The 25,559-nt window shown below is 34.2% G+C and overlaps 1 protein-coding gene across 1 annotated transcript in view; it reads left to right on the top strand.

The window, feature by feature from the left end:
- Positions 1-25,559, top strand: part of LOC115885626 — a 567,259-nt gene that overhangs the window by 492,968 nt on the left and 48,732 nt on the right. Inside the window, exon 14 of the mRNA XM_030904592.1 lies at positions 1,539-1,641. Within this exon, the coding sequence (XP_030760452.1) occupies positions 1,539-1,641 (103 nt within the window). The remainder of the gene's footprint in view (positions 1-1,538; positions 1,642-25,559) is intronic.

Raw genomic sequence — 25,559 nt, 5'->3', positions numbered from 1 at the left:
TTAATTTATGTCTGTAAAAAGGAGAATTAAAAATTAATATTTAAAACTAAAATTGATAATAAATTGAGATAAAAGTGACCCTCGCACTCTTTTTCACACGTACTGTAAAATTGTTATGAATAATAATATTGATACTAGTGAATATTATTACTAATTTTTTTTTTATATTTCAATAGCGATATTTTATACAGGGTCCGAATTAATTCGTTTAAAACTTTCATTTTTATTTCGACTTTTTCCAAACAAGTTCTGAACTAACGTTGATATTCGGGTGATTGGCGTCTGGAGGTTATTAAATAAATTATTAAATATTTTGTTATAGTCCCCTTTTAAAAATACAGAATTTTTAAAAGTTCGCCACTTTTAACTAATAAACTTTGGACCCCTTATTGATGATCTGCCTTGAATGGAACTCGAAAATATATTTTTCCAACAAGATGAGACACCGCCTCAGAACGCTGAAGTTATCAGCAAATTTTTGTAGCCAATTTCGAGAATCATTGAATAGCTAACCATGATCCCAGCCGTTGACCGTCGAGGCCGCCGGACTTAGTGCCTATGGATTTTAATCTTTGCGGAAGAATAAAGGTTCTTATTTTCTCATTTTTAATTGCTCGTATAATCTAGACAAGAATTAGAAGTACTTAGCGGTTATGCGAGGGTATCTTTCATCCCACTGAATTAATGAATTCCGCGAGAAATCAAAAACGGTCCCATCTATCCATAACAGAAGAAGGTTGACATGTGGAACACCTGTAGCAAAGTCTCATGTCTTTGTTTACTATTAATTTTGATTGTTATTAGATATACAGAGTTTAAATGTGTTGATGTTGTTAAATATAGTTTAAATTATTACAAAATTCTGCATGCAAATATTATTTTCATTTTAATTGCTGCTCACAGATAGATTTTTTTTGCATTACAGTCGGTGCCGTTTAAAGCCTGCTTATTGAAAGTGAGCGAATTTTTAAAAACTCTATATCTCGAAAAGGAATCGAGCAAAATATCAAGTAAAGTAATTTTAACCTCTTTTCAATGTAGTGTTCCTTGTATTAATAACATTGTTCGTTCTCACAATGTACAACTCATTAATCAATGATTTAGTACATTATTATAAAGAATCTAGTACATTATTATAAAGAATATAATATTAATATAATAAATAAGTGTTCCTTAAAGTTTCAGAACTAAAGTAAAAAACGCATTCATTGGAACAATGAACGCGTTCTTTGTATTAGTGAAAATCTTATATTAATTTAATAACCAGATCTTAATTATATTGCTGAATTTAGATTCATACTGTTAATAAATGAGGCATCGATCTATGATAAACAAATCATTACAATAATGAAAAAATCATTGTCTCAATGAAACAATACTTAATAATCAATGTTCATTAATATTATGAATAATATTTTTTCAGTGAATAAGGGTGATTTTTTTTTCAAAGTTCATGAACCCCGATATCACTCTTTGTTGTTTCTCAAATTAACCTTCTAATTTCATCTCGTTGGCATAATTTCCATCTAATTTTCCAGATTCGGCCCGTTAATATGGCGAACGAGTAAAGAACGCAAGAAGCTGAACAAGGCCGCCAGGAGCGCCAAGTGCAACAGCGGCGACAGCGGCATTCAAATCGAGGTGAGTACCAACCAAACCTTATTCTCCCCCCGTTTTTTTTTGAGCGCGCTCCTACTTTTTTTCTCGTATTCGAGCCGTCCCTTTTCACTTTGTCGTGTGTCAAGAGTGCCCTTTGTTCGTTTAATTTGCACTTGTTGTGCCCCCGCGCCCCGCGGCACCGTCCGTCGCAAAGTTACCGGAAAATTACAAACAAAAAGTACAATTCTTTCTGCGCGGCTGAGTGAAATTTAATTAGTCGCGATTCTCTCTCTGCTGGTTTGCTCTTGTGTGGTAAAAAACAAAGCGGGGTTGTTAATTATGTCAGTGAATGATCCATGGGGCGTGACACAATATCTGAAACTCTATAGGATCATTTTAAGGGGTTCATATGTGTTCTTCAGCATATCGCCATTAAAAGAAAGCACTTAAAAAGATCTGAACCCTACTAAGAACTACTATAATCTATACATATTTCATTTACGCTTGATGTAAATAAAAGTAAAGATGCAAGCTCACAGAAAACTTAAGTTTTTTTTTTACTTAAATCATTGAGGTACGGCAATGACTTAAGTCATTTTGAGTTTATTATTCAAAATTATCAAATCAATCAATCGTCATTTTTCGAAAGCCGACTTAAGAGGAATCAAATCAAAGACATAAAATAGTAGCTTAAAATTCTCCAACGACATATTGCAAAGTGATCAAAATCTAAATTTAATGAAATGAGTACTCAAATTTCACATATTTTTTTAATTAATAATCTTTTCAAGTATATCCTTATAAATTTGAAGATATGAATTGCAAAATAAAAACACTAAATCACCACAATACACCAAAACACTTTTACTTTTACACTGGACGCGCGTTTCGCTAACCATGTTAGCATCATCAGCAGATGATTATAAACTACGATGATTATATACTACTAAATTGTAGATATTAGTTTAGTTTTAATCATCTGCTGATGATGCTAACATGGTTAGCGAAACGCGCGTCCAGTGTAAAAGTAAAAGTGTTTTCGTGTATTGTGGTGATTTAGTGTTTTTATTTTGCTGTGTAACGCCAAAGGTTCCAACCCTCAACTGTAATAAAGATATGAATTCACCAAAATTCTTTCCAAAAGAGCCGCAATCTGTAAAGAAGAATTTGAGCTAATCATCATATAATTAGTTTATATATTAACCTATTGTCAATTTATTATTACCTACCAAGAAATGGCTTAAGCTATACGCACACTAGTGCGATCACGGCCGCGATCACGATCAAGGCAGCGGTAACATGAGCGATCATTCTAGCACACATCAACGCGTTCACGTTCACCGCCGTACCTATATAGTTTGCCACCCTGTAGGTATACAAAGGTATAAATTAAACATGTGAATTATAAAAACCGAAAAAATAACATTCTTAAATACCGTATGATCGAATAAAAACGGCGTCCAGTTGGCTTGGAACTGACGATCATTTCATAGCCATCGCTGACGCCGTTTTTATTCGATCATACGGTATTTACCTACAATATTTAAGCTTCAAAAAACTTAAGCAATCAAAATGTGTAGGCATATGTACCATCCAATACAATTATTGCAACTCCAATTTCGTCCCAAATTTTATTTTCAGTCTCATGAGTCATTCTCTAAAAATATTCCTGAGAATAATATATCGGAGATTGTACGGAAGGTGTGAGGATGCAATGAGTGACTCACAGTTTGAATTTAGACAGGGGTTAGGCACCAGGGAAGCACTGGCCGCGACGCAGATATTAGTACAGAACTGCTACGACCAGCGAAAGAACGCATGTCTCTGTTTTATAGATTACGAAAAAGCTTTCGATAGGGTTCAACATCATAAACTTATGCAGCTTCTCAGGAGATTGGATATAGACCAGAAAGACATCCTATACTGGCACCAATCAGCACGGGTAAAATTAGCGAACGGCCTAACCAACCAAATTTGTATTCGCAGAGGAGTAAGGCAGGGGTGTATACTATCGCCGCTCTTGTTCAATATGTACTCAGAAGCCATCTTTCAGGAGTCGCTAGAGGACAAGGAGATTGGAATTAGAGTCAATAGAGTCTGGATAAATAACATACGATATGCCGATGACACAGTTTTGGTTGCGGATAACATGGATGATTTACACCAGTTGGTTAGTATGGTAGGAGAATGTAGTCAAAGAATGGGACTGGCCATTAACAAAAAAAGAAAACAAAATTCATGGTTGTCACGAGAGAGGTGGATAAGTTTAGAGACGTCAGCTTAACATACGAGGGAAAATTCATAGAACGAGTCGAAAAATTCAAGGAGCTTGGCTTCACGAGGACTGGTCATCTGACAGGGACATTAAGTGCAGAATCGAGCAAGTCCGGGGCGCATTCCTGAAATTTAAATTTAAAAGTCTTCACCTGTAGCGATTTCGACCTTGAGCTTCGGTTGAGATTTGTGGAATGCTACGTCTGGTCGGTACTCCTCTACGGCGTGGAGAGTTGGACACTAAAAGCAAGTGCCATAAACAGACTGGAAGCTTTCGAAATGTGGATATACCGCAGAATCCTCAAGATACCATGGACGGCCAAGATAAGAAACGAGGATGTACTAAGACGTGTTAATAGAGAACGTGAACTCTTCAACACTATAAAAAAAAGAAAGACCGCATACCTGGGTCACGTCATGCGTAACCATAAATACACATTTCTCCAGTTGATTATCGAGGGCAAGATCGAGGGCAGAAGAGGTTTGGGACGGAAAAAAATGTCGTGGCTGCGGAACATAAGACAGTGGACAGACAGTAGTAACATACATACTTTGATCCACACAGCCAGAGATAGGGAAGCCATGGAAAATGTGGTCGCAAAGATCCATTAATGGATAAGCAGAGAAAGAAGAAGAATTACTTTATTAAGATATATGTATTTAATCATCAAATTCTTGTGAATTGTGATAAAAGACAGAGTCAGTAATTCAATTACATGTAAAAATCATCAGTTACCTTTTTCATAAAGGCTTCTATCTTTTTTCCTTAAATATAAAGTACTTTCTACCCATCAATTTGGATTTCTAAGTAACAGTTGTACAAATGATGCTATGTTCGACCTTTTTAATAATGTATACTCTAGCCTGAATAACCATCACTCTACAGCTACAATTTTCTGTGATTTCTCTAAGGCTTTCGACTGTGTAAATCATAATATCTTAATTAACAAATTGCAAAACTATGGATTCAGGGGAGTGTCGCTCGAATGACTTGAAGTCGTATCTTGGCAACAGAAGGCAGCTTCTGAGGATTGATACGTCTATGTCTTCTTGTAAGCCTATAGAATGTGGTGTCCCTCAGGGTTCAGTACTTAGCCCTATTTTATTTCTGGTGTTTATCAACGACATTGCAAATCTAGACATTAGCGGTAAAATCTGCCTCTTTGCGGACGATACTAGTTTCACTTGGAGCGGCCCAGATGTCACAACCATTAAATCTTGGTGCGATTCTAATCTCCTATGCCTCAACCTTTCAAAAACTAAAGTTTTGTCATATAAAAGTACTATACAACCTTTTGTACTTAATAACACCACTATTGACGTCGTGGACTCTGTGAGATTCTTAGGACTTGTTGTAGACAACTCTTTAAAATGGGACTTGCACATCGAAGCCTTATCAAAGAAACTAAGCTCTGCCTGTTTTGCGCTAAGATCAGTGTCTAAGGAACTTAACTCATCAACCTCTAGAATGGTCTATTATGCCCTTTTGAGTCGCATCTTCGTTATGCCCTTCCATTCTGGGGGTACTTGCTGCGCGACAAAATTTGATCGTATTTTCAAACTTCAAAAGAGAGCAGTTCGATACTTATTGGGACTAAACAGTAGAACTCACTGCCAGAATTTCTTTAAAAATTTCAAAATACTGACTCTTCCTTCCTTATTCATTTTTGAATCCGTTTGCTTAATCCGCAAGCACATATTCTCTATTCCGGAAAGGCCTTCTCACAACTATCCACTTAGGAATGCGGAGCACGATATTTATCTGCCAACCCCGAGCTCAGAACTAGTTAAGGGCTCAATACTGTACAATGCCAAGAAAATGTACAATCATTTGCCTTCGAATATCAAGTCACTTTCATTCTTTTCCGCATTTCGCAAAGCTCTGAAATCATACTTACTGGAGAGAGCCCTATATGCGGTAAACGACTTTTTTGTTGATGTTTAATCATGAACAATTTAGAATTTTAATTTTAATATTTTGATCATCTCACACACTGGTTAAAGGTCTAGTATTTAATATTTTATAACTCTTGATTTTATGTTATTATAACATGATTTTATCCATTTACAGTTTTCCTTTTGTAAAATTTTCTAGATACGCCTGTGTTCTGCAATGTCCATATATGTTTTATTTGTAATTTTATGACGTAATTTTTTTTTAATTGATTTGTATTGTATGACATTTTTTGTATTATTTGTATATTTGTTTTTGTTTTTTTTTGTTTTGCTTTGTCGATGAAGCTGTTTTGGCTTTTTGTACAATAAAGCGTTGTTTTTTTTTCATGCCAACTATGAAATAAACATTATTTTGAAAAATGTTGCTCATGGAATGGAACGCACAATATAGAATAAAAATATTAAAATTTTAATAGTATATACCCAATGCCAAAAGAATTTTCTCTGAGAGAGATGTGTTTTTATTTCATCACAACATCCTATTATAGATTTTGACAACTCTAATTTCATTATCAACAGAATTGGACACAAATAAAACACTAAAGGTGGCTACATGTAAAAAGAAAAAGTAATTTATTTAATAAGGTGAAACTCCCCTAAACCTCGCCTAGGACGCAGTACATTCCGTTTTCAAAATTTAAATTATACATGATTTAAAAAAAATAATCAGACAAATTCTGTCCTTAATATCCATTATTATAGGATCAATCTAATTTTGGGGCTTCCGATATTCTCACAACTAGACTGCTGCTTCTCTACCCCTATTTTTCTCTACCTTTATTGCTGTGCTTCTTAATTCTTCTTCATGCCCAATACGAGTCTACAAAAATAAACTGAATCATGTCCTTCATCATGAAGTTTGCAATTTTTCGGTTCATAAACCTAATTAATCTGATTTTCTTACCTAAAATATAAAAATATTAAGATATCTTAACATTTGTTTTCCACACCACAAAGCATAATAATATTGTAGTATTAAAACAAAAAATATAATAAAAAATATCTTGTTAAAACATTTTGATTTTTTGCATCATAATGTAAATTTAATACATTCAAATTAGAAACTTCGCCATATTGTCAAGATTTTCTTGGCGGGTATTTAGACAACTTAGAAGAAATTACATAAAATAAAACAATCCAAATACAGAATATTAAATATTGTAATGTATTCTACAACATAGACCATCTACCTCCTAAAACTAAAAAGTAAAAGATAAAACAAAGCTTATTAACTCTATCACCATTTTTTCATAAAAAATATGTGGCTTTATTTTTCTAATACAATAACTTGATCTGTTTTAGAAAAATTGATAAATTTTTGTATCAATTTTTAAACAATAACCACACCAGATAAACTGTTGAATGTTTAAATATTATTACCTTAGTCGCATTGATATCTGCTATAAGACTCTGTAGGTATAAATTAAAGTGGATTGCTTAAGTAGTTATTGACTGTTACCTCTTTACAAGATTTTATCAAAGTTATTTTTATGATTTTTTTTTATTTGTAATGGAATTAGCATAATATAGGACTTTCTGTCATTGTAGAATAATTTAATAAATAACTCAAAAATAATAAAATAGATATGTTGCCTGCAAATAAATAAAAAATTAAACCGCTTGGGTGTAATGACATGTGATAATTCAGATATAATATTCATAGGTTTGAAACCATCAAATAAGAATATCCTAATATTTTTAATAATAATTTTTAATGTATATGAATGATAATATTATGATCCGATCACAATGATAATACCTTACTTCACAATCTCCATTAAGTATATTTCCTCTATTTTACACAAAATTCACATCATTGAAATTTTGATATTCGTCAAGATAAATCTAAAAATCTTAAAATATAAAGTTAATCATAGAATTTGTATTGTTACTGTACCAAAGATACTGTATTATACAATGTATAATATACATGCTACATTTACCTGAAATAGAAGAAAATCCAGTAGAATGATATCATAACTCAATGCTGCTTTTGAAGATGCGCTAAAAGACCTTTATCAGTAGGAAAGGATACAAAGCAGCTTTCTAAGCATTTATAAATATTTAACTGTTCTTCATACACAACTTCAAAAGAGATTAGAAAAACAAGGTTAGAAAAAATATAAAATAAACATAAATAGTATTTATAGAAATATGACAACATCTGCAACCTGCGCATGCGTTGTATCACAGAATATCTAGCTACGCAACAGAAGCCTCGTTACATGTAAAAAATCGTAGGTCTCAAAAGGAGACAGGCTTTTAAAGCCTGTCTCCAAATCAGATATTTTGATGCGGTAGTTTCACTACTACATAACAGAGGGCGATAAATTTAAAAGAAAACAGTTTTCTACAAACGAAATTTAAAAGAATTTTATGCAGTGTTGCCATTGTGTAATTTATATTGTAATACTTCCTGATAAAATCTACGTTCAAATTTGCTACATCTTACTGCTATTATGACACCACTTCCTGACGTTCGATTGTGTTCATACCGTATGATCGGGAAAAAACGGCGTTAGCGATGGCTATGAAATGAAAATCGCTGTCATTTTATGTGTAAATTTATATGGGAAATATCATCGATCGTCTTTTCCCAGCCAACTGGACGCCGTTTTTTTCGGTATCATACGGTATTTGATATATACTTGCGTATTTTTCATGACAATGCAATATTATGGTATCATGAAGCATATCAAGTGATACCGTAATATAGTACCATATTACGATATATGGCGTTCGATTGGGCTTAAACTTGGTATATTTATATTACGTATCTTCAGTGACATTGTAATATTATGGTACCATGAAGCATATCAAGAGGTACCATAATAGTACCATATACGATACCATTTCCTGGCGTGCGATTGGACTTATACTTGGTATAGTAAGTATCTTCAGTGACATTTTAATATGATGGTACTATGATGCATATAAAGTGGTACCTTAATATAGTACCATATTACGATACCACTTCCTGACGTTCGATTGGGCTCATATTTGACTATACTTGCGTATTTTTGATGACATTACAATATTATGATACCATGAAGCATATCAAGGGGTACCATAATGTAGTACCATATTACGATACCATTTCCTGTCTTTCGATTGAGCTCATATTTGATTATACTTGCGTATTTTTGATGATATTGCAATATTATGGTACCATGAAGCATATCAAGGGGTACCATAATGTAGTACCATATTACGATACCTTTTCCTGGCGTTCGATTGGGCCCAAATTTGATATACTTGTGTTTCTTTATAAAGATTTGTTTAATTAATAATTTTAATTTATTTTACGAATTTTAATTTATTGTACGATGTCGGTGACAGCAACTTTTATGCCGAAATAATATATTATTAATTGTACCTGTGTCACTTTTTAAAATCTACCTAGAGCTATATAAATAATATGACAAACAGAAAAAATTTGTTATTATAGTATTTTTTTAGTCAATTAACATTTTTTGTACTGCATTTTAATAAATCATTTCCATTATTATTAAACGTATATTTCATTACTAACGTTTCAGCATTAATAAATATCACTATCAATCGCCCTGTATATTATTAATTTTAAAGGTAATTAAAGTTATTTTCTTAGTTAACATAATAAAGTAGTGTATATTAAAAATGTATTTTGAGAGCATATGTTGTCTAATTTATTTTTTTATTTTTATTAATTTATTCTAATTTTAAAAGCCAAACGAATAATTAATATAAGTGTATCTGACAAGAAACGAAGAATAGAAAGAAATTATTATACACCAGAAAAAGAATGGGATGCCAATTAAAGTCTGTTTGTATCTGGCAACTGTGCATATTTTGCCGAGCTTGAAGGCCGTCGACGTGCCGTCGATCTACATCGATCCAAAACCGAAAGTTGAACATTTCCAATTATATTCTGATTATGATATTGTCGCGTCATCTAGTATTTTATTTGTGCAATTTTAGCTCTTTCATTTCGAGTATTTTTCTGTTGCGTAGCTAGATATTCTGTGGTTGTATCAATGATGAAAGTTTCCCAATAGAGGCTTCTCGTGGCGATCGTAATCGCACCAGTGGGCGTATAGAGAGTATAAAGTAATCGCAAAACAATTTCCGATGAACGTAATCAACTTTGAGTGACAAGCGATGGCGACAACGTTGCCAGATTGTGATGGATTTATGAGATGAATCTGAATGTAAAATTGTGGACCAATATATTTGTTATATCACTTTTTAAAGATTTTTACATTTTATTTTTAATTCAATAGTTAATATTTTATTATACATATATAACACGAAAATTCAGTTCTTAAAATAACTGTTTGTGCTTAAAAGTACAATTTAAAAAAAAAGACTATGAAAATCGAAAAAAAAAAACAAAATTACTCGCAAAGATTTAACAACACGATATTATACAAAATAATGACTGACATTATGATAATTGCCAAATAATAAAGGACAGCGTTGTTGACCGCGGCGCAATGTGACCCATGTTGATAATAAAAATCGTTTTAAACTAATTTTACAGTTTTAATCTAAATAAAATTTCTGTTAAAATAATTTGCTCTATAAAGTAAAATGAAGAGCTGCTCGGTATCTTAAATTATACAGCAAATTTAAACATTTTTGTCCAAATTTTATTTAGTCAGTATAATCCTGACTAAATAAAATTTAGTCAAGGCTTTAGTGTCAATGTTGGTATGATTGATGACGTGCATCGGAAAATGAATTGCGTAGAAATTATTTCGCAATATAACAATTCAAAGTAATGCTGAATCGATTACTAAATTATTAGTTGAGTGTAAATCGCCATTAATATTTCAATTTCTAGCTAAATAAAATTCTGTTAATGCTCATTTCACCTAATGCGTTTTAAAGTGGACCAGTTCGATATTGAATACAATGGTCGAAACTGGTAAATTCTGTTTGTTAATGCGTTAATATTGTTTCCAGGGGAAATATAACAATAGAATTTAATATTGTTTTCTATTAGAATTATGCTATAAATATTTGCAACCTGAATTTAGCGGCAGTGATTAAACAATGAAATAATCTGACTTTTTTATTTTAAATTTGAATTATAATACGAGTTTAGAGATAATTATTTGCTTTACCTTTTAATAAATTAAAACAAAATTTAAATAGAGAAGTCCCACGTATAGCGTTTTACGAAAGTTACATTGCTTGAAAATGCCGGGTAAATAGAAACCGCGTATATTATAAAAAAACAAAAACCAACAACTTTTTATTACATAAACTACAGAGTGGAGTCTTATGGTGCGTTTAGACTTGAGCACGCACGCACTGATCCTCCGCGAATGCTCAAGTGTAAACGGCTGTGCGCGCACGCTCGCTCTGAATCTGTCTGTGTGCGAGAAGCCGCAAACGTGAGCCGTTTGGAGTCGGTTTTTGGTCCGTGCTCAAAGGGATTTTATGTGTGCGCGAACGCTCAATTTGGACCGGCCGCGGCAATTTGTTTTGTCTGCGTTCGTGCGTGCGTGTGTGATTTTTTTTTCGTTTTCTTTATTAAAATTAGGGAGTGGATCAATGAATCTTCGTTATTATTAATGAATCTTCGTTAATTATTACTTGTAAATAAAATTAATATGGAATATGCCGATATTAATGAAATTGCTATTCTAAAATTTGTACCTTTTGTTCGTAATTTTTGGTGTTATTAAATTTTGTAAATATTTAAAGTCGGGCCTGGTCATTCTTGTCAAGTTTTTGAACTGATCATAGCCCTCCTCAGACACTAAATTGTTGCAGTAAATTATATCGATTTCTAAAAATTTGGGTTTGCCACCAGCGACGATGTTTTCGATTTTTCTTCTTTTTACAAGTACGTCTGTCCGTTCTGTAGCTACGGAGTATCCGTGAGAGGGAAAACGATATTCTCTAGATGTTTTTCGTAAAAAATTAGACGACGCGTCCCATCAATAAAAATTCGACAAATTTGCAAGTAGCCAATGAAATGAGTGGGCGGAGCGATTTGCGGTGACGTACTGTAATAATTAAGCTGTGCATAACAATGACTTCAGCCTCGACTATTTCTTGGTCGTCCATTATTTTCGCCAACACAACACTGCTGTGCGCGCACAAATGGATCACTTCATTCGTCGAAAAATAAGTTTTTAAGAGTTATAGCGAGTTATAACTGATTACACTGTCTCAGGGCCTTCACAAAGCCAGCATCTGAGACGGCTCCAGAGAGATCAGCTTTCCATCTTCGACGTCAGCAGTACCAAAGTGGGTCATAACGAACGGTTGTCGTCTCGGCGCACTCAGTGATAAGGTGTTCTGGTGTTTTTCCATTTTCCCTACAGAATCTGCATTCGCCGTTGTTTCTCAGCTTCAATCTACTGAAGTGTTCGTTGAGGAGACAGTGTCCTGTTAGAAACCCCGTGACAATCCGAAGATTGTTCTTACTTAAATCAAAGAAAATCTTTGATTTTTCTCGGTCGTAAGTTCTGAGAAACGTTTTCGAGTGTCTTAGACAGTTGGAAGGTTCCCATTCCAGGTTACAACAACAAACAAACAAACAACAACTTTATTTTGCAAAAAGCCAAAACAGCTTCATCGACAAAGCACTCACAAAACAAACAAAACCACAAAAAAAAATATACAAACAACAAAAAATACACAATACAAATCATACAATTCAAAAAAATTTAAGTCATTAAAATTACAAATAGAACATACATGGACAATTGCAGAACAGTAAACAGTAAATAGATATAATTATGAGTTATAGAAGATTAAATACTTGGCCTTTGTGTGAGATGATCAAAATTTTAAAATTCAAAATTGTTCATGATTAAACATCAACAAAAAAGTCGTTTACCGCATATAGGGCTCTCTCCAGTAAGTATGATTTCAGAGCTTTGCGAAATGCGGGAAAGAATGAGAGCGACTTGATATTCAAAGGCAGATGATTGTAAATTTTTTTGGCATTGTACAGTATTGAACATTTAACTAGTTCTAAGCTCGTGGTTGGCAAATAAAGATTGTGTTCCTTATTCCTGAGTGGATAGTTATGAGATTGCGGATTAAGCAAACGGATTCAAAAATGAATAAAGAATAACAGTCAGTATTTTGAAATTTTTAAAGAAATTCTGGTAGTGAGTTCTACTGTTCAGTCCCAATAAATATCGAACTGCTCTCTTTTGAAGTCTGAAAATACGATCAAATTTAGTTGCGCAGCAAGTACCCCATAATGGACGGGCATAATAGGTTATTCTAGAGGTTGATAAGTTAAGTTCCTTAGAAACTGATCTTAGCGCAAAACAGGCAGCGCTAACAGGAGTTTCTTCGATAGAGCTTCGGTGTGAAAGTCCCATTTTAACGAGTTGTCTACAATAAGTCCTAACAATTTCACAGAGTCCACGACGTCAATAGTAATGTTATTAAGTACAAAAGGTTGTATAGTACTTTTATAGGACAAAACTTTAGTTTTTAATAGGTTGAGGCATAGGAGATTAGAATCGCACCAAGATTTAATGGTGCGTAAGTCACTGGATATAGTATTATATAGTGCCGTAACACTTGGCCGCTCCAAGTGAAACTTACGTATGGAGTCCTCCAAGTTCTTCAGTTCCATTTTAAGCTGGTTTCCGCTTAAAAAGCAGAACGGTTCTGGTCCAGTTAGTGGGAGTGTTCGCTCCTTTTCTAGCTAGATCGTTTGCTTTTTCATTGCCTTTTATCCCTTACTAAGCGGGCACCCAGAGTAGGAGGACTTTATTTTCTTTGCCTAATTTGTTCAGCTTCACTAGGCATTCTTTGACCAACTTCGAATTGATGGTTACTGAATTGATCGCTTATAGTGCTGTTTGACTATCGGATATTATCCAGAATCCAGATCAATGGATTAATCAATCATCCCGGTCGCATTAAAACATTATGACTCTTGATCTAGCCACGGCATGGCAAACGACCGACCGACCAAATGTGTTGTTCTATTTTCAGGGTCATAATGGTATTGTGCGCCAAATCGAGGGTCAGAATGTTGCATACAATACAGAGAGCACCATTAAGCAGTTACTTTATTTGGAATATTTGATGGTAAAAAATTATTTAAATAAATAAATACCTCCTAAGAAACATGTTTTTATTAAAATAAATATTTAAAAAACGTAAAAGAATAATCATTAAGTATGAGACCATGCTCAATGCGCAGCGCCATGTTTTATAGCATTAGGGCGATTTGCTTTGACATTATCTGCCAAATTGTGTCGCCGTTTTGGTCTTTTCTTGGGTTCGTATTCTGATGGGCGGCTCTTTTGCATCCCCTTACAATTCCTGGTCTTCGACTAGCAATAGACACTAGGTACGTGAATTACTGATTTCCTCTTAAACTTCAGCGGACTGATGCTTCCAGCTGTATTTAAAAAACTCGCCCATGCATTTTTCGTTTTAACTAAATTAAGTCTTGTAACAAATCTATTAAAACTTTGGGTGTAGTACCAAATTTTGTATTTTTTCCTTCAACAGATTAATAAGTGACTCAAATGAAACATTATTAATATTTTGCCCTGATTGGTGCTCAGTGAAGCCTTGACAATTTGTCGTATCATTCTTGGATAGTAGACTAATTCTGAACTCATATTATCTGAAAACTCAGGAGCTTCAGTCATAGTTTCATTTAGCTTTTGATTTGTAAATGGCATATAAAACTCCTTCGGCTGTACATTTTCTCCAAAAGCTAGTTGAGCCATTAAGTATCTTGATTCTGTACTACAGCTTGGAGCATTTAAAGATGCTCTCTGAAAGTAATGTAGAACTCCTGCCTGGTTCTTACAAAAAGAGCCGAGTCTTCCTATTAAACAGCTGCAAAATCCGTTTGAAATGTCGACATCATACATTTGTTCTGCTTTCTCGCTCAGTACACATAACCATCCATGACTTATGGGACACTCTGTATACTAGCAGACTTACATCAAAATATCATGTAATAAGGTTTAAACTCCAGGTACTTGGTACTTACGAAATGAGGCGTATTATTCTTGCGAAATTTTATAAACCAGCAAGTTGAGGTTAGGTTTTCATGTTTTTTAATCCAGTTGTTTATATTATTTTCACATAGTAAATTTGCTCTATAAGTTTTTTCACTTACATCCGAATATGTAAAAGTTGTTGGAAGTAGTATTTAGCCAATATTTAACGTTTCCATATCAGTTTTTTCCATAACTTATTTTTATAATAATCGGCTAGGTAATAGAGTGATAAAACACGTATTACTTGTATCTTGTATGCTAAAGCGCGTGACAGAATCGCGCTGTGGCTAGATCAAGGGTCATAATGTTGTCGCGCACAATAACATTCCGACCCTGGAAACAGAACATCGAATTTGATTGGTCAGTTTTTCGCGCTGTGGCTAGGTCAAGGGATATAATGTTTTAATGCATCCCGGTCATCCAAACCACAAGATTAACAAAAAAAATAACTTGACTTCACTGTTAGGCGGCACAAATTTAGCCAGTTCAGCTAGTTAACAATAATTTTTCTAAATGAATGAAATAAAAATATTATCCAAGACATTTTCCTTTAACGTATAAATAAGTTTATTCCAATCTTATTACATAAATTTTCTACTTAGATGCTCAACTACGGAAGAAGTTTCAAGTTGTTTATTAAAATAAATTGCAGCTGGAAGAAAAATGGGTTATTGCTCGTTGCAAAGCACGGAAAACGACCGCGTTTTCCTTCAATTTATTTTGGCCCGCTTCATTTTTCTTGTTCTTTGGACAAATCAAGCATCTCTTCCATTCGGCGAGATTGAACAGCGCTGTGGAATTTCTTTTATTTCAATTACATTTACAACAAAGGAAGTTGTAATACTAATTAAAAATAAAATACATAATATTTAAAAATACTAATATATACAGGGTGAGTTTTAAATAAGTGCAAATATTTTCAGGGCTGGTAGATCTCGATAAAAGAAACATATTTTCTCTTTACCGTTTTTGAAATAAGTCCAAAATAACCGGGTTATTTTACTTTGAAAATTTCCAAAAAAAATTGTTTGTTTAATTTTTCAAAACCACTGGACCTTTTCTGGTTTTTCTTTCTTGTCCAATTAATCTACTACCTATGTTGCCATATTATCAAGAAATTACGTTTTTTTACTACAAATTAAAAAAATTTCCAAAAATTTTTTCAAAAAATTTCAAATCTTCCTAATTTTTTGTTCACGAAAAAAACTCATAATCGTGTTTCTAGGGTCGAAATATACTAACCCTAAAAATATTTGCACTTATTTAAGACTCACCCTGTATATATACAGGGTGAGTTTTCTACAATGTTTTCCATGGGTATCTCGGAAACTACTGAAGATAGAGAGTCGGTTAAATGGGGAAAGAATTGCAGTTTTGTGGGGTCATAAATATTTGTCTTTCAGATTTTTGAAAAAGTTCATGGCTTGGTTTTGTTCACCGCCAAAACAAATTTCGGCTATTTTAGAAATTGTCCCTAATTCCTTTATATTTTATCTCTCTGTTATAGCCAATTGTTATCATTTTTAAACAATTTCACAGTTAGCCATGGAAACAATTTCAATCGTCGTTGTTGTCAGAAATTTCAAACTGTCACATCCCAACTTTGTAAATTAAAATAAACAAAAATTGCAAATATGAATTTTTGAAATAAAAACAGCGTGTATTGAATAAATACGTTGACCAGATACGGTGAACGTTACTTACACTTATTAGAAAAAGTAAAGTAAAGATTTCAGTTAACGTCTCCTTTTTGCTGCCAGGGCTAATCTGGACGGGGCCTACTTTGTTTACGCGGAATCCGAACCGCGGTCCTCGGCCATATCATGGTCAATGGCCTACCGACTTGGCAAGTGTCGACTCTTACTCACGAGATATTCGATCTCATCCGGCCTCGAACCGGCGTGAATGAGCAGTGTGTGTCAATAGATTTCACACTTTTGCCTTTTTTGTGGACAACAGCACGATACAGAGTTTCGAACCGGTCACCCGTCCATCCACTAGTATAGCCTTCCGTCGCTTAACTTCGGTGTTCTAATGGGAACCTGTGTTTCGACGTAGCTGGGCCGTTGCCCTACACTTATTAGAGAACGGTTTTCTAGACATGTTAGAAAAGTTAAATTTAGAGACTCGCGCATCAATAGAATGATTCCAACATGACTTTCATTATGAGACTCCCCCCATAATGAAAGAAATGTTAAAAATTATTTATATCGTAATTATGCAAACTCAAGGCTAGGAAGAAGTGAACCAATTGCATGGGCCTCCTCGGTCACCTGACCTATCCATTTTAGATTGTTTTGTTGCTGCTAACAACAAGGTTTACAAAAGAACTTATGAATTAAGAGAGGTACTCTAAGAGGCGGTACGGGAGAAGTTTAATAAAGTCGACCGGTCGTTCTGCGAGAATAGCTAGTAGTGTGTTCAGTTTTAAAAAGATGCATTTATGTACTCAAAACAATGGCGAATTGAACAATGGCCAAGCCAAACCAAATCAAACATTTTCTAAAATAACTTAAAGTGTATGTAGTGATATTTTTTTAAGGTTTAGTATGTGTAATGGAAATTGTAAAGAACCGTTTAATAAAATATTCAGTCTTTTATAAGTTATAAATCATAACAGAATAAGAATACCATACCTATAAGTGAAATTAGTCAAGAAAGATAATAATTGTTTATAATAATTTAATATGTTTTGAGAAAAAATATATTATAGCTTATATACTTATATCGCTGAAAAGCTTAAGAAGAAGCCAATGCCAACTATGGTTTCTATTTAAAAAGAACATATGTTTGTGTCATATGTTAAAAATGACAGGCTTTAGAAAAAACGGAGAACACAGTCTCATTAAGGATGTGATTATATATGTACAACTTTTATGTTTTGTCTAAAATTGATTATAATGGAATTATGAACAATTTTTAAAATAGCCGAAATTTGTTTTTTTCGAAATATCTAGTAAGCCATGAACTTTTTCAAAAATCTGAACGGTGTATATTTATAACCCTACAAAACTGTAATGCTTTCCCCATTTAACCGACTTTCTATATATCTCCAGTAGTTTCCGAGATACGCATAGAGAACATGGGTATCCCAAAACTCACCCTGTGATGAATTTTTCAAGGAAATGTCAAGCAATTGATCAATATAATAGTGAAACCTCTAATTTCCATGAATCTAAGAATCATGTTTCACAGTCTATAAGTAATTACACCAAATTAATGTTGATCTTGAAAAGACGTTTTCTAAAATGCATTCCATCTGAAAAAGTATCTTAGCATTCGCACATAAATCTTATAGCAGTAGTTTAAAACTGGCACTTTCATATAACTGAATATTACATACCGTTAGAACTGCAAACGGCAAGTTATTTATTAAAATAAACTGCAGCTTGAAGAAAAATGGTATGTTGTTAACTGCAGAGCATGAAAACCGACCGCGCTTCCTTCCTGTTTTTGTTATTCTTTCCTTTCGTTATTGTTTCTTACGCTACTCGTGGCACTGTTTTCATTCAACAAGATTTAAAACCACAGTTGAATGTTACGCAGATATACATTTCTTACTAAGGACGCTAAAGGAGTGAAGTGTTACATTAAATACACTTTTAATTTAAGAAATAATATAGAAAGTGTAAGATAGTTTATAATGCGCGAATATAAATAGGAATACCAATTTCTAATCAAGATAAAGAAAAAATACAGTAAAATTTTATATTTTTATGTATAATATTCATATTATACATAAATATGGTGGGCCTATTCCACTGCAACCTTATACTAAGGCCTGGCAAAGGTTAGTCTTGGGTCGAGATTTCTGTATGTAAGAAGAGTACAATGCGTTAATAATGTACTGAACAAAGAGAGGACACTAAACACGTTGCCAAACGTATGAAATAAACCGAGTAACTGTGCACATCGCTAAGAGACGTGGAAGGGGATATAGCAGATTTGTCGCAGTTGACCGGTCGACCCAATCAATACCTCTGTCAGTACTTAAAGTTCTAGGGAAAGGTGTACGTCATGCGTTCAGCTTCACGATTTAATTCGTCTCGTGATACTTGATTTGTTTATTTATTAACGAGTCGTTGTAATTTTCCCTATAACTATTTGATTTTTTTTAAGTGCAAGCTAAAAAATTGAGTAGGTGTTCGATAGTGGTCGCGCTATTAGAACTTTGCATTCAAAAATCGATATCTCGGAATCTATTAAAAATAATAGATTGTAGTTTCTTCAAGAACTTTGTTAATATTTCTGCTGTATTTTCTTCGTAGACAGTATGTGAAAATCTTTATCGATAAAAAAATTACACGATTGCTGAAAATTGCTATGCTCTAAAAGTAAATGGATGGATTGTTTACAATTTTTGAATGGAAAAAACAACCTTATCGAATTTTTCTTATGTAAACATATTGTAAAATATCCGATCTTGAAAATAAAAAAAGTTTCAATATCTAAAGTGGTTCTTGAGTTATGGCCTGTTACGTGTTAAAAAGTTGAGTTTTTAAATTATCGCGATTACTGACGTTTTCTCGTTATAAAAAAACGACACCCTAACGATATCCTTATAATTCCATTTCAGATGCTCAGAAACATTACAAACTTAATGATTTTATCTAGTTATCTCTTGAAAAAAAAAGTCTTTTAAAAATAAGCGGTTTGCGATTGTGATTTTACTTTACTTCACAGGGAAAGGCGTATCGGCAACGCCGCAACAGCACACCGTCGTACGTCGCGTCGGTCGGTCGCATTTCTCTCACTCCGACTTAATAAGATCCCTATGCGATTTATTTCCACACATGTAAATGCCGACCCAAAAGTAACAGTTGCCAGCACGGTAGATCTGTGTTGTGGTCTTCTTCTGTTCTCCAGGTTACATTCTTTAATCATATTCTTTTCAAAAATGTAACTTGTAGTCTGCACCTAACGTATAGCTCTTTGCTAATGGCTTATGATAGTAGAAAAAGCTGCATATTTGCCAGGTTATCGCACTGACATAGAATCTGTTCCGCCGTTTCTTATTATTCTGATTGACAGAATCTGCACGTGGTTTAATCCATCAATATTACCAACTTTAAAGGACTGTTAAGCATTCAAAAGGCCTTTTTACTAGATCTACCACAACTTTTGCACCATTCTAGAGAGTCGTTTTCCATCTACTGTATTATGGCCACTTTGTAACTGCATTTACACCACAGCAGCATGGTTCTGGACCTATGAACGGCATTGGTGAGATGGTGAGCCTTGTTTGGACATTTTATCTGCCTTTTCATTGTTCTTGTAATTCTCGTGCACTGCCACCAAGGCTAACACAACTTTTCATATACCCTGTCGGCAACAGGGAGTGTTGGGTCGGTATTTGCATGTGTAGGTGTGAATCCCTATGGCGATCTTGTAAGTCGGAGAGAGGAAAATGGGAATTGTTTAATACGTAACTCTTAATCCGCTGGTTTATTTCACGTGCTTGGGAAATTACTTGATCTTTTCTCGTTGTTCAGTACATCACATTCACTGTACTGACTGTACTCTTCGTGCACACGAAAATCATTTATACGGACTTTTTTACTTATTTTTATCTGCAGAATATGATGCCGAAGTTTCCAGAATACAGTTCGGATCACCCTGTAGATCAAATAAAAAAATCTTATGATGCGAATGTTATCTGTGACACTCTATATTCCCACAAAAAAAACATATAAAGTAAAGCATGTTTGATCGTACGCACATAATACGATAGATAGTATGATAGAATATTTTACAACTTATTTGTTATTTTACTCGCAATCTCTGTAGCCTCGCAAAGATCCTGGTTGATTTTAAACCAGCAGTATTAACAAACTCTCGCTGAACAAATAATTTGTCTCCTCTATACAGGAAAACTAATGCATTTAAGTTACATTAATCTTTACATTTACACATTAATAATACACACGAAGTTTAACCATTTATACTTTACTGAATAGGTTATATACGCTTTTATGCTGAAACAATCACCGAAATTGTAATTAGTCGCATATTATCTTTGTTCTTCTGCACTAAACAAGTCAAAGTTTATGTTCTATTTTGATTCAGAACTTGAAATAGAATTTGAATTGTTACACAGTGCTTGTTAGAAGTAGTGCGGATTGTATCAATTAAGACATTCAGATGCTAATTACTTGCAATGACTGTATTTATCTATGTAAATAGATGACTTTGATCTTAGAGTGTGCACTTAGGCGCATCCATTTAAATAGATTTTACAGATGTATATGCAAAACATTCTAATATACCAACTAAGAAAGAGATACATGCAGTATGCAGTACATTATAAAATACGAAAAATGCAATAGAAGAAGTTGGCTGGCCGTGGCTCCAGCAATAGAGAGTCCCTTGTGTCTGGGAGGTACTGGGTTCGATTCAGAGCCGGTCGCTTTATTTATTTAAATAAAAATATTTGTTGATCTAAATAGAACGACTAGCGAGCCGCCACCTCAAAGAAACCACTTTGAGTATATTTGCCTTATACAGCCTCTCAAATAGTGCCGGTCAGTAAAAATTAAGATTCTTTCTTTATTCACAACGAAGTTACAGGGGGTCAATGCATAGTAAATGTTAAGAAAAAGTTAAACATTAAACGTAATAATGTAACATTAAATATAAGTTCGGTATGTAAAGTTTTAGGTTTAAATCTTGAGAGTTATTTCTCCAAACGGGTGGTGCTTATTGGGAGTGGTTACAGTAAGATAGTCACCATGGGAGCTCCACAGAGGTCGATTTTAGGACCATTTTTGTGGAATATCCTGTACGATCCCGTCCTCGCCATCAGTCAACCCAGTGGCGTCTACACGATAGCCTTTGCCGACGACCTAGCCATTGTGTCTATAGGTAGAGGTCTAGATGAAGCCATGAGAGTTGCAACGAGAGCAGCTGAAAATATAAGGCATTGGATGGAAAGCAGAAGTCTAGAACTAGTTCCTGGAAAGAACTGTGTTTGCAGAATGACTGATAGAGCAAAACTAGTAGGAATTTTGGAGGTCAACATTCTGGAAGTGCAAGTATCAATTAAGGATAAAATTGGGCACAAATTAAGGATAAAACCTGGGCATCTGGCTAGACAAAAATGGCACCTTTGTCTACCACAATCAGACAAAGGCAAATAAAGCAACGGAGAGTGCAAGAGCTCTAACTAGACTCATGAAGCGCGATGGTGGCGCCGGCGATTGGGCACGCAGGATGCTGGCAACAGCACACACGTCTGTCGTACTGTACGCTGCGCCCGCACGGACTAAAACCGTTCTAAAGCTAGCAAAGAAAGTCGATGCTCTAAACTGGGTACAGAGAACAATGCTCCTGTCTGTAAGCAGGACAAACAGGACAGTGTCCACAGCAGCACTACAAGTGCTCGCTGGGATAATGCATCTAGACCTACAAGCTAGATACAGGAGTGAATCTTACGGGCTAGAAAAAGGTGATATCAAGGCAAAAAAGTTGGCCCCTTGGAACTTTTATTGTTACTGTTCCCAGTGTCGCTAGGGGGTTTCCCCACAGCTTAACCGGTGATGTTTTTATTACTATTATTATCAGATCTCATAGTGTTCCTATGAGTCGCTAGGGACAGTCGGTCCACTTCTACAGAGCCCCGCATGTAGAAGTAAGGGGTAAAATACAATGGGGTGCCCCCCGGTGCCCCAAGGTTGAGGCTGTCCGTAGCCCCGCCCGGTATCGTTATATGTCTTGGTGCAATTCCCTGGCCACGACACTACAGTCAGGGACAAGACGATGAGTGAGATGCTTCTTAGAGCAAGCCAAGTGCTAGAGGGGATTCCCCCCAGCACCTGACCAGGAGCTTCCCCACCAACGACAAGGTCTTGCATCTCCTAGGGGAAGAGGAGAGAGGCTTAGTGGGTATTATTCGGCTGGTATCATACTGTCGCATCTAACCCCCCACTTCGGCGCCGCGGTAAATCGTTTCCCCTCTTCCCTAACAAAAAAAAAGATTATTTACAACCACATATGTAATACTGACATTACTGACGTTTAAAAAATTTGAAAATTATTTACATTTCTTCCCTTTTTCATTTCCCTCACCCATTTCCCTCACTCGGTTTGTCTTATTTCTCGCCTCATTTAATTAAGCAAAATATTCTTGTAATATATTTATTAAATACTTATCTAACATCAACAAAAATAAACAAGAAGATTAACAATAATAATTGAAGATTTTTTTCTTTCGGCACACCATTTTTCGTATACTTTCATTGCTATTTCGTATCGCTCCCTACTTTTCTCTGGAAGTAAACTAACTTCTGCTCTTTTTGCAGCTTCTGTAAGTTCTGGTGGAGTACGAATATTAAACTATTCTTCATTATCAGAAATTTCCGACAACATTCTGGCTTTCTATGTTATATTAAATTCGAAAAAGCGAACGACAAATTCAAAACTGTCACTTAGTTGTTTGTTTTGCTGTTGAAGGTTTGCTCCATAACAACCACTGGTACCGGTAACTATAGATATGGAAATGCAAAAACAGAAAACGACAAATTTTCGCATATTTATTTATTTTTTAAATAAAATACTCACCCTATTTTTTAATTAATGATGTGGTTGTAAATAAAATAGTATACAAACCTCGAAGGAAAGTTTTCATTATTGTCTCGAGATTTAGTTAATCTCTCGACAGTAATGTAACACTTCTCTCCTCGGTATGTAATATACTATTAAATCCTCAAAAGATCTTATCGATTTAATGTAACAAAATTTGTAAATGCCTGTGATCCTACCATCAATGGATCATGTTGTGAGTTGCTTCAAGAAAAGGATGGCACAGCTGTGCTCTCGGCATGAGGAAGCCCCCAAATTAATCAGAATACATTCAGATATGAATCATTCAATCAATGTCTATTATAATCAGTAAACTAGATTTATAAAAAGACACATTTTTAATATTTCATAGTAATAAGTAGTCTAGTTCTGCATATTCGGCAATCATATTCAAAAGTAAATCAAATCATAGTAATCTACAACCAATAGTAGAACTACTACTACTACTACTACTACTAATCCACAACTATACAGCAAACCAACTAATCAATTAAACCATTACACTAATCAGTTAAACCCAATTCCACACATCAAATATAAAGAAATATAAGGAAATTAACAAACAAAATCGGAAATGTTTACTAGTCTTTATTAGATTTTAACGAGGATTTTAAAATGCCAATCTCGGCAATCAAATTTAGCTTTTTCACGTCAACCACTACCGCGAACAAATGGCACTCTTGAACTGACATTTTCTGTTTTATTATTGTTGTTTTATGCACCTGTTCCATTGATTAATGAGAAATGATGGAATACGACGATTACAAATGTATTTTATAACAGCACACACACTCACACTAACCTTTATCTGTGATTTTTATTAGACCACCGGTAGGCTAGCTTGGTAAGAAAAATTAATATAAATATTTTCACGCTTCTACCATGTCATGCTTTCTCATTATTATAAGTTTTCCTCTTATTGCATATTGCATCGATGAATACCATCTCTAATTTATTATGATATACTCGTATAGCATAATATAATATTTTATTCATGCACTTCTTTTTATTTTAAGAGCTTTGCTATACATTTTAATCATACCACTAAGCTATTAAGGCGTTATGTATATTATTATAGTTATAGCATAGTGTAGTTTTTCTGCCTTTTGTGTCACTTTTGGCAGGGCGCACCACTGCCTGCTGAAGTCGTACGACTTGGCCTCCTATATCGTACTTACCATCTGAGCATATATACCGGGTACGTCTCAAAAGTGGCTCACACCTGAAACTTTTTTATTTTTTCAGTTAAAAAAACGAGATTTGGTATGTTAGTATATGACATTAATTAGAATTGATTGACGTATTCAATTGTTTTCGGTCACTTCCTGTTTAACCGGAAATGACTACAACTTATGATTTTTAAATGGCACCTTCGGTATTTTTTTACTTTATTTGATAGAAAATAACAACTGAATAGAATGACATATCATATGTCAGCATTTGACATTTTCGCATATATGGTTTATTTGAAATTATAACTTGCGGATCGTAATGAAAATTTGACTTAAAATACCAAGTGTGTGGTATCAAATTATTCGTAAAAATGCTTTTTCCAAATATGCTAAAATGAGCCACCCTCGTTCCATTTCAAAAAATTGAGATATAATTAAAAATACGATTTGAACATTTTCTAACTGGCCAGGACAAGACACTAATAACATTATACGATCAAATCTATTTTTCCCAGGCTCCTTGATTAAGAATTAGTGTTTTTAACATAGCCAGGGTACTCTAGATTGGATTTTAAAATACGATTTTTTATTAAGCGAGAATGTCAAAAGTTGACATATGATATGTCATTCTATTCAGAATGTCATTTTCTATCGAACAAAGTAAAAATATATCGAGGATGCCATTTAAAAATTAAAAGTTGTAGTCATTTCCGCTGAAACAGGAAGTGACCAAAAAAAAATGAATAAGTCAATCAATCCTAATTTATACCATACCATACCGCCATTACTCGCTGACGAGTATTTGACACGCATCAGAAGATGGTCACACAAGGCGTTTTCTTTCATGAGCTTTCCTGTGACTGAAAAGCCCGATACGTGATGTTATCTGTCTACCGCACTACAGACATTCAAAAATTTCATTGCTTTGTTGCCTCTTTACTTTTTGGTTGTCGCTCTTAACTGACTTTACAATTCTTCTCCATTCCGTTCTATT

This window comes from Sitophilus oryzae, unplaced genomic scaffold (genome assembly GCF_002938485.1).
Source record: "Sitophilus oryzae breed Bouriz unplaced genomic scaffold, Soryzae_2.0 scaffold_404_pilon_pilon, whole genome shotgun sequence".
Taxonomy (NCBI): Eukaryota; Metazoa; Arthropoda; class Insecta; order Coleoptera; family Curculionidae; genus Sitophilus; species Sitophilus oryzae.
This window is presented reverse-complemented; position numbering and strand designations above follow the sequence as displayed.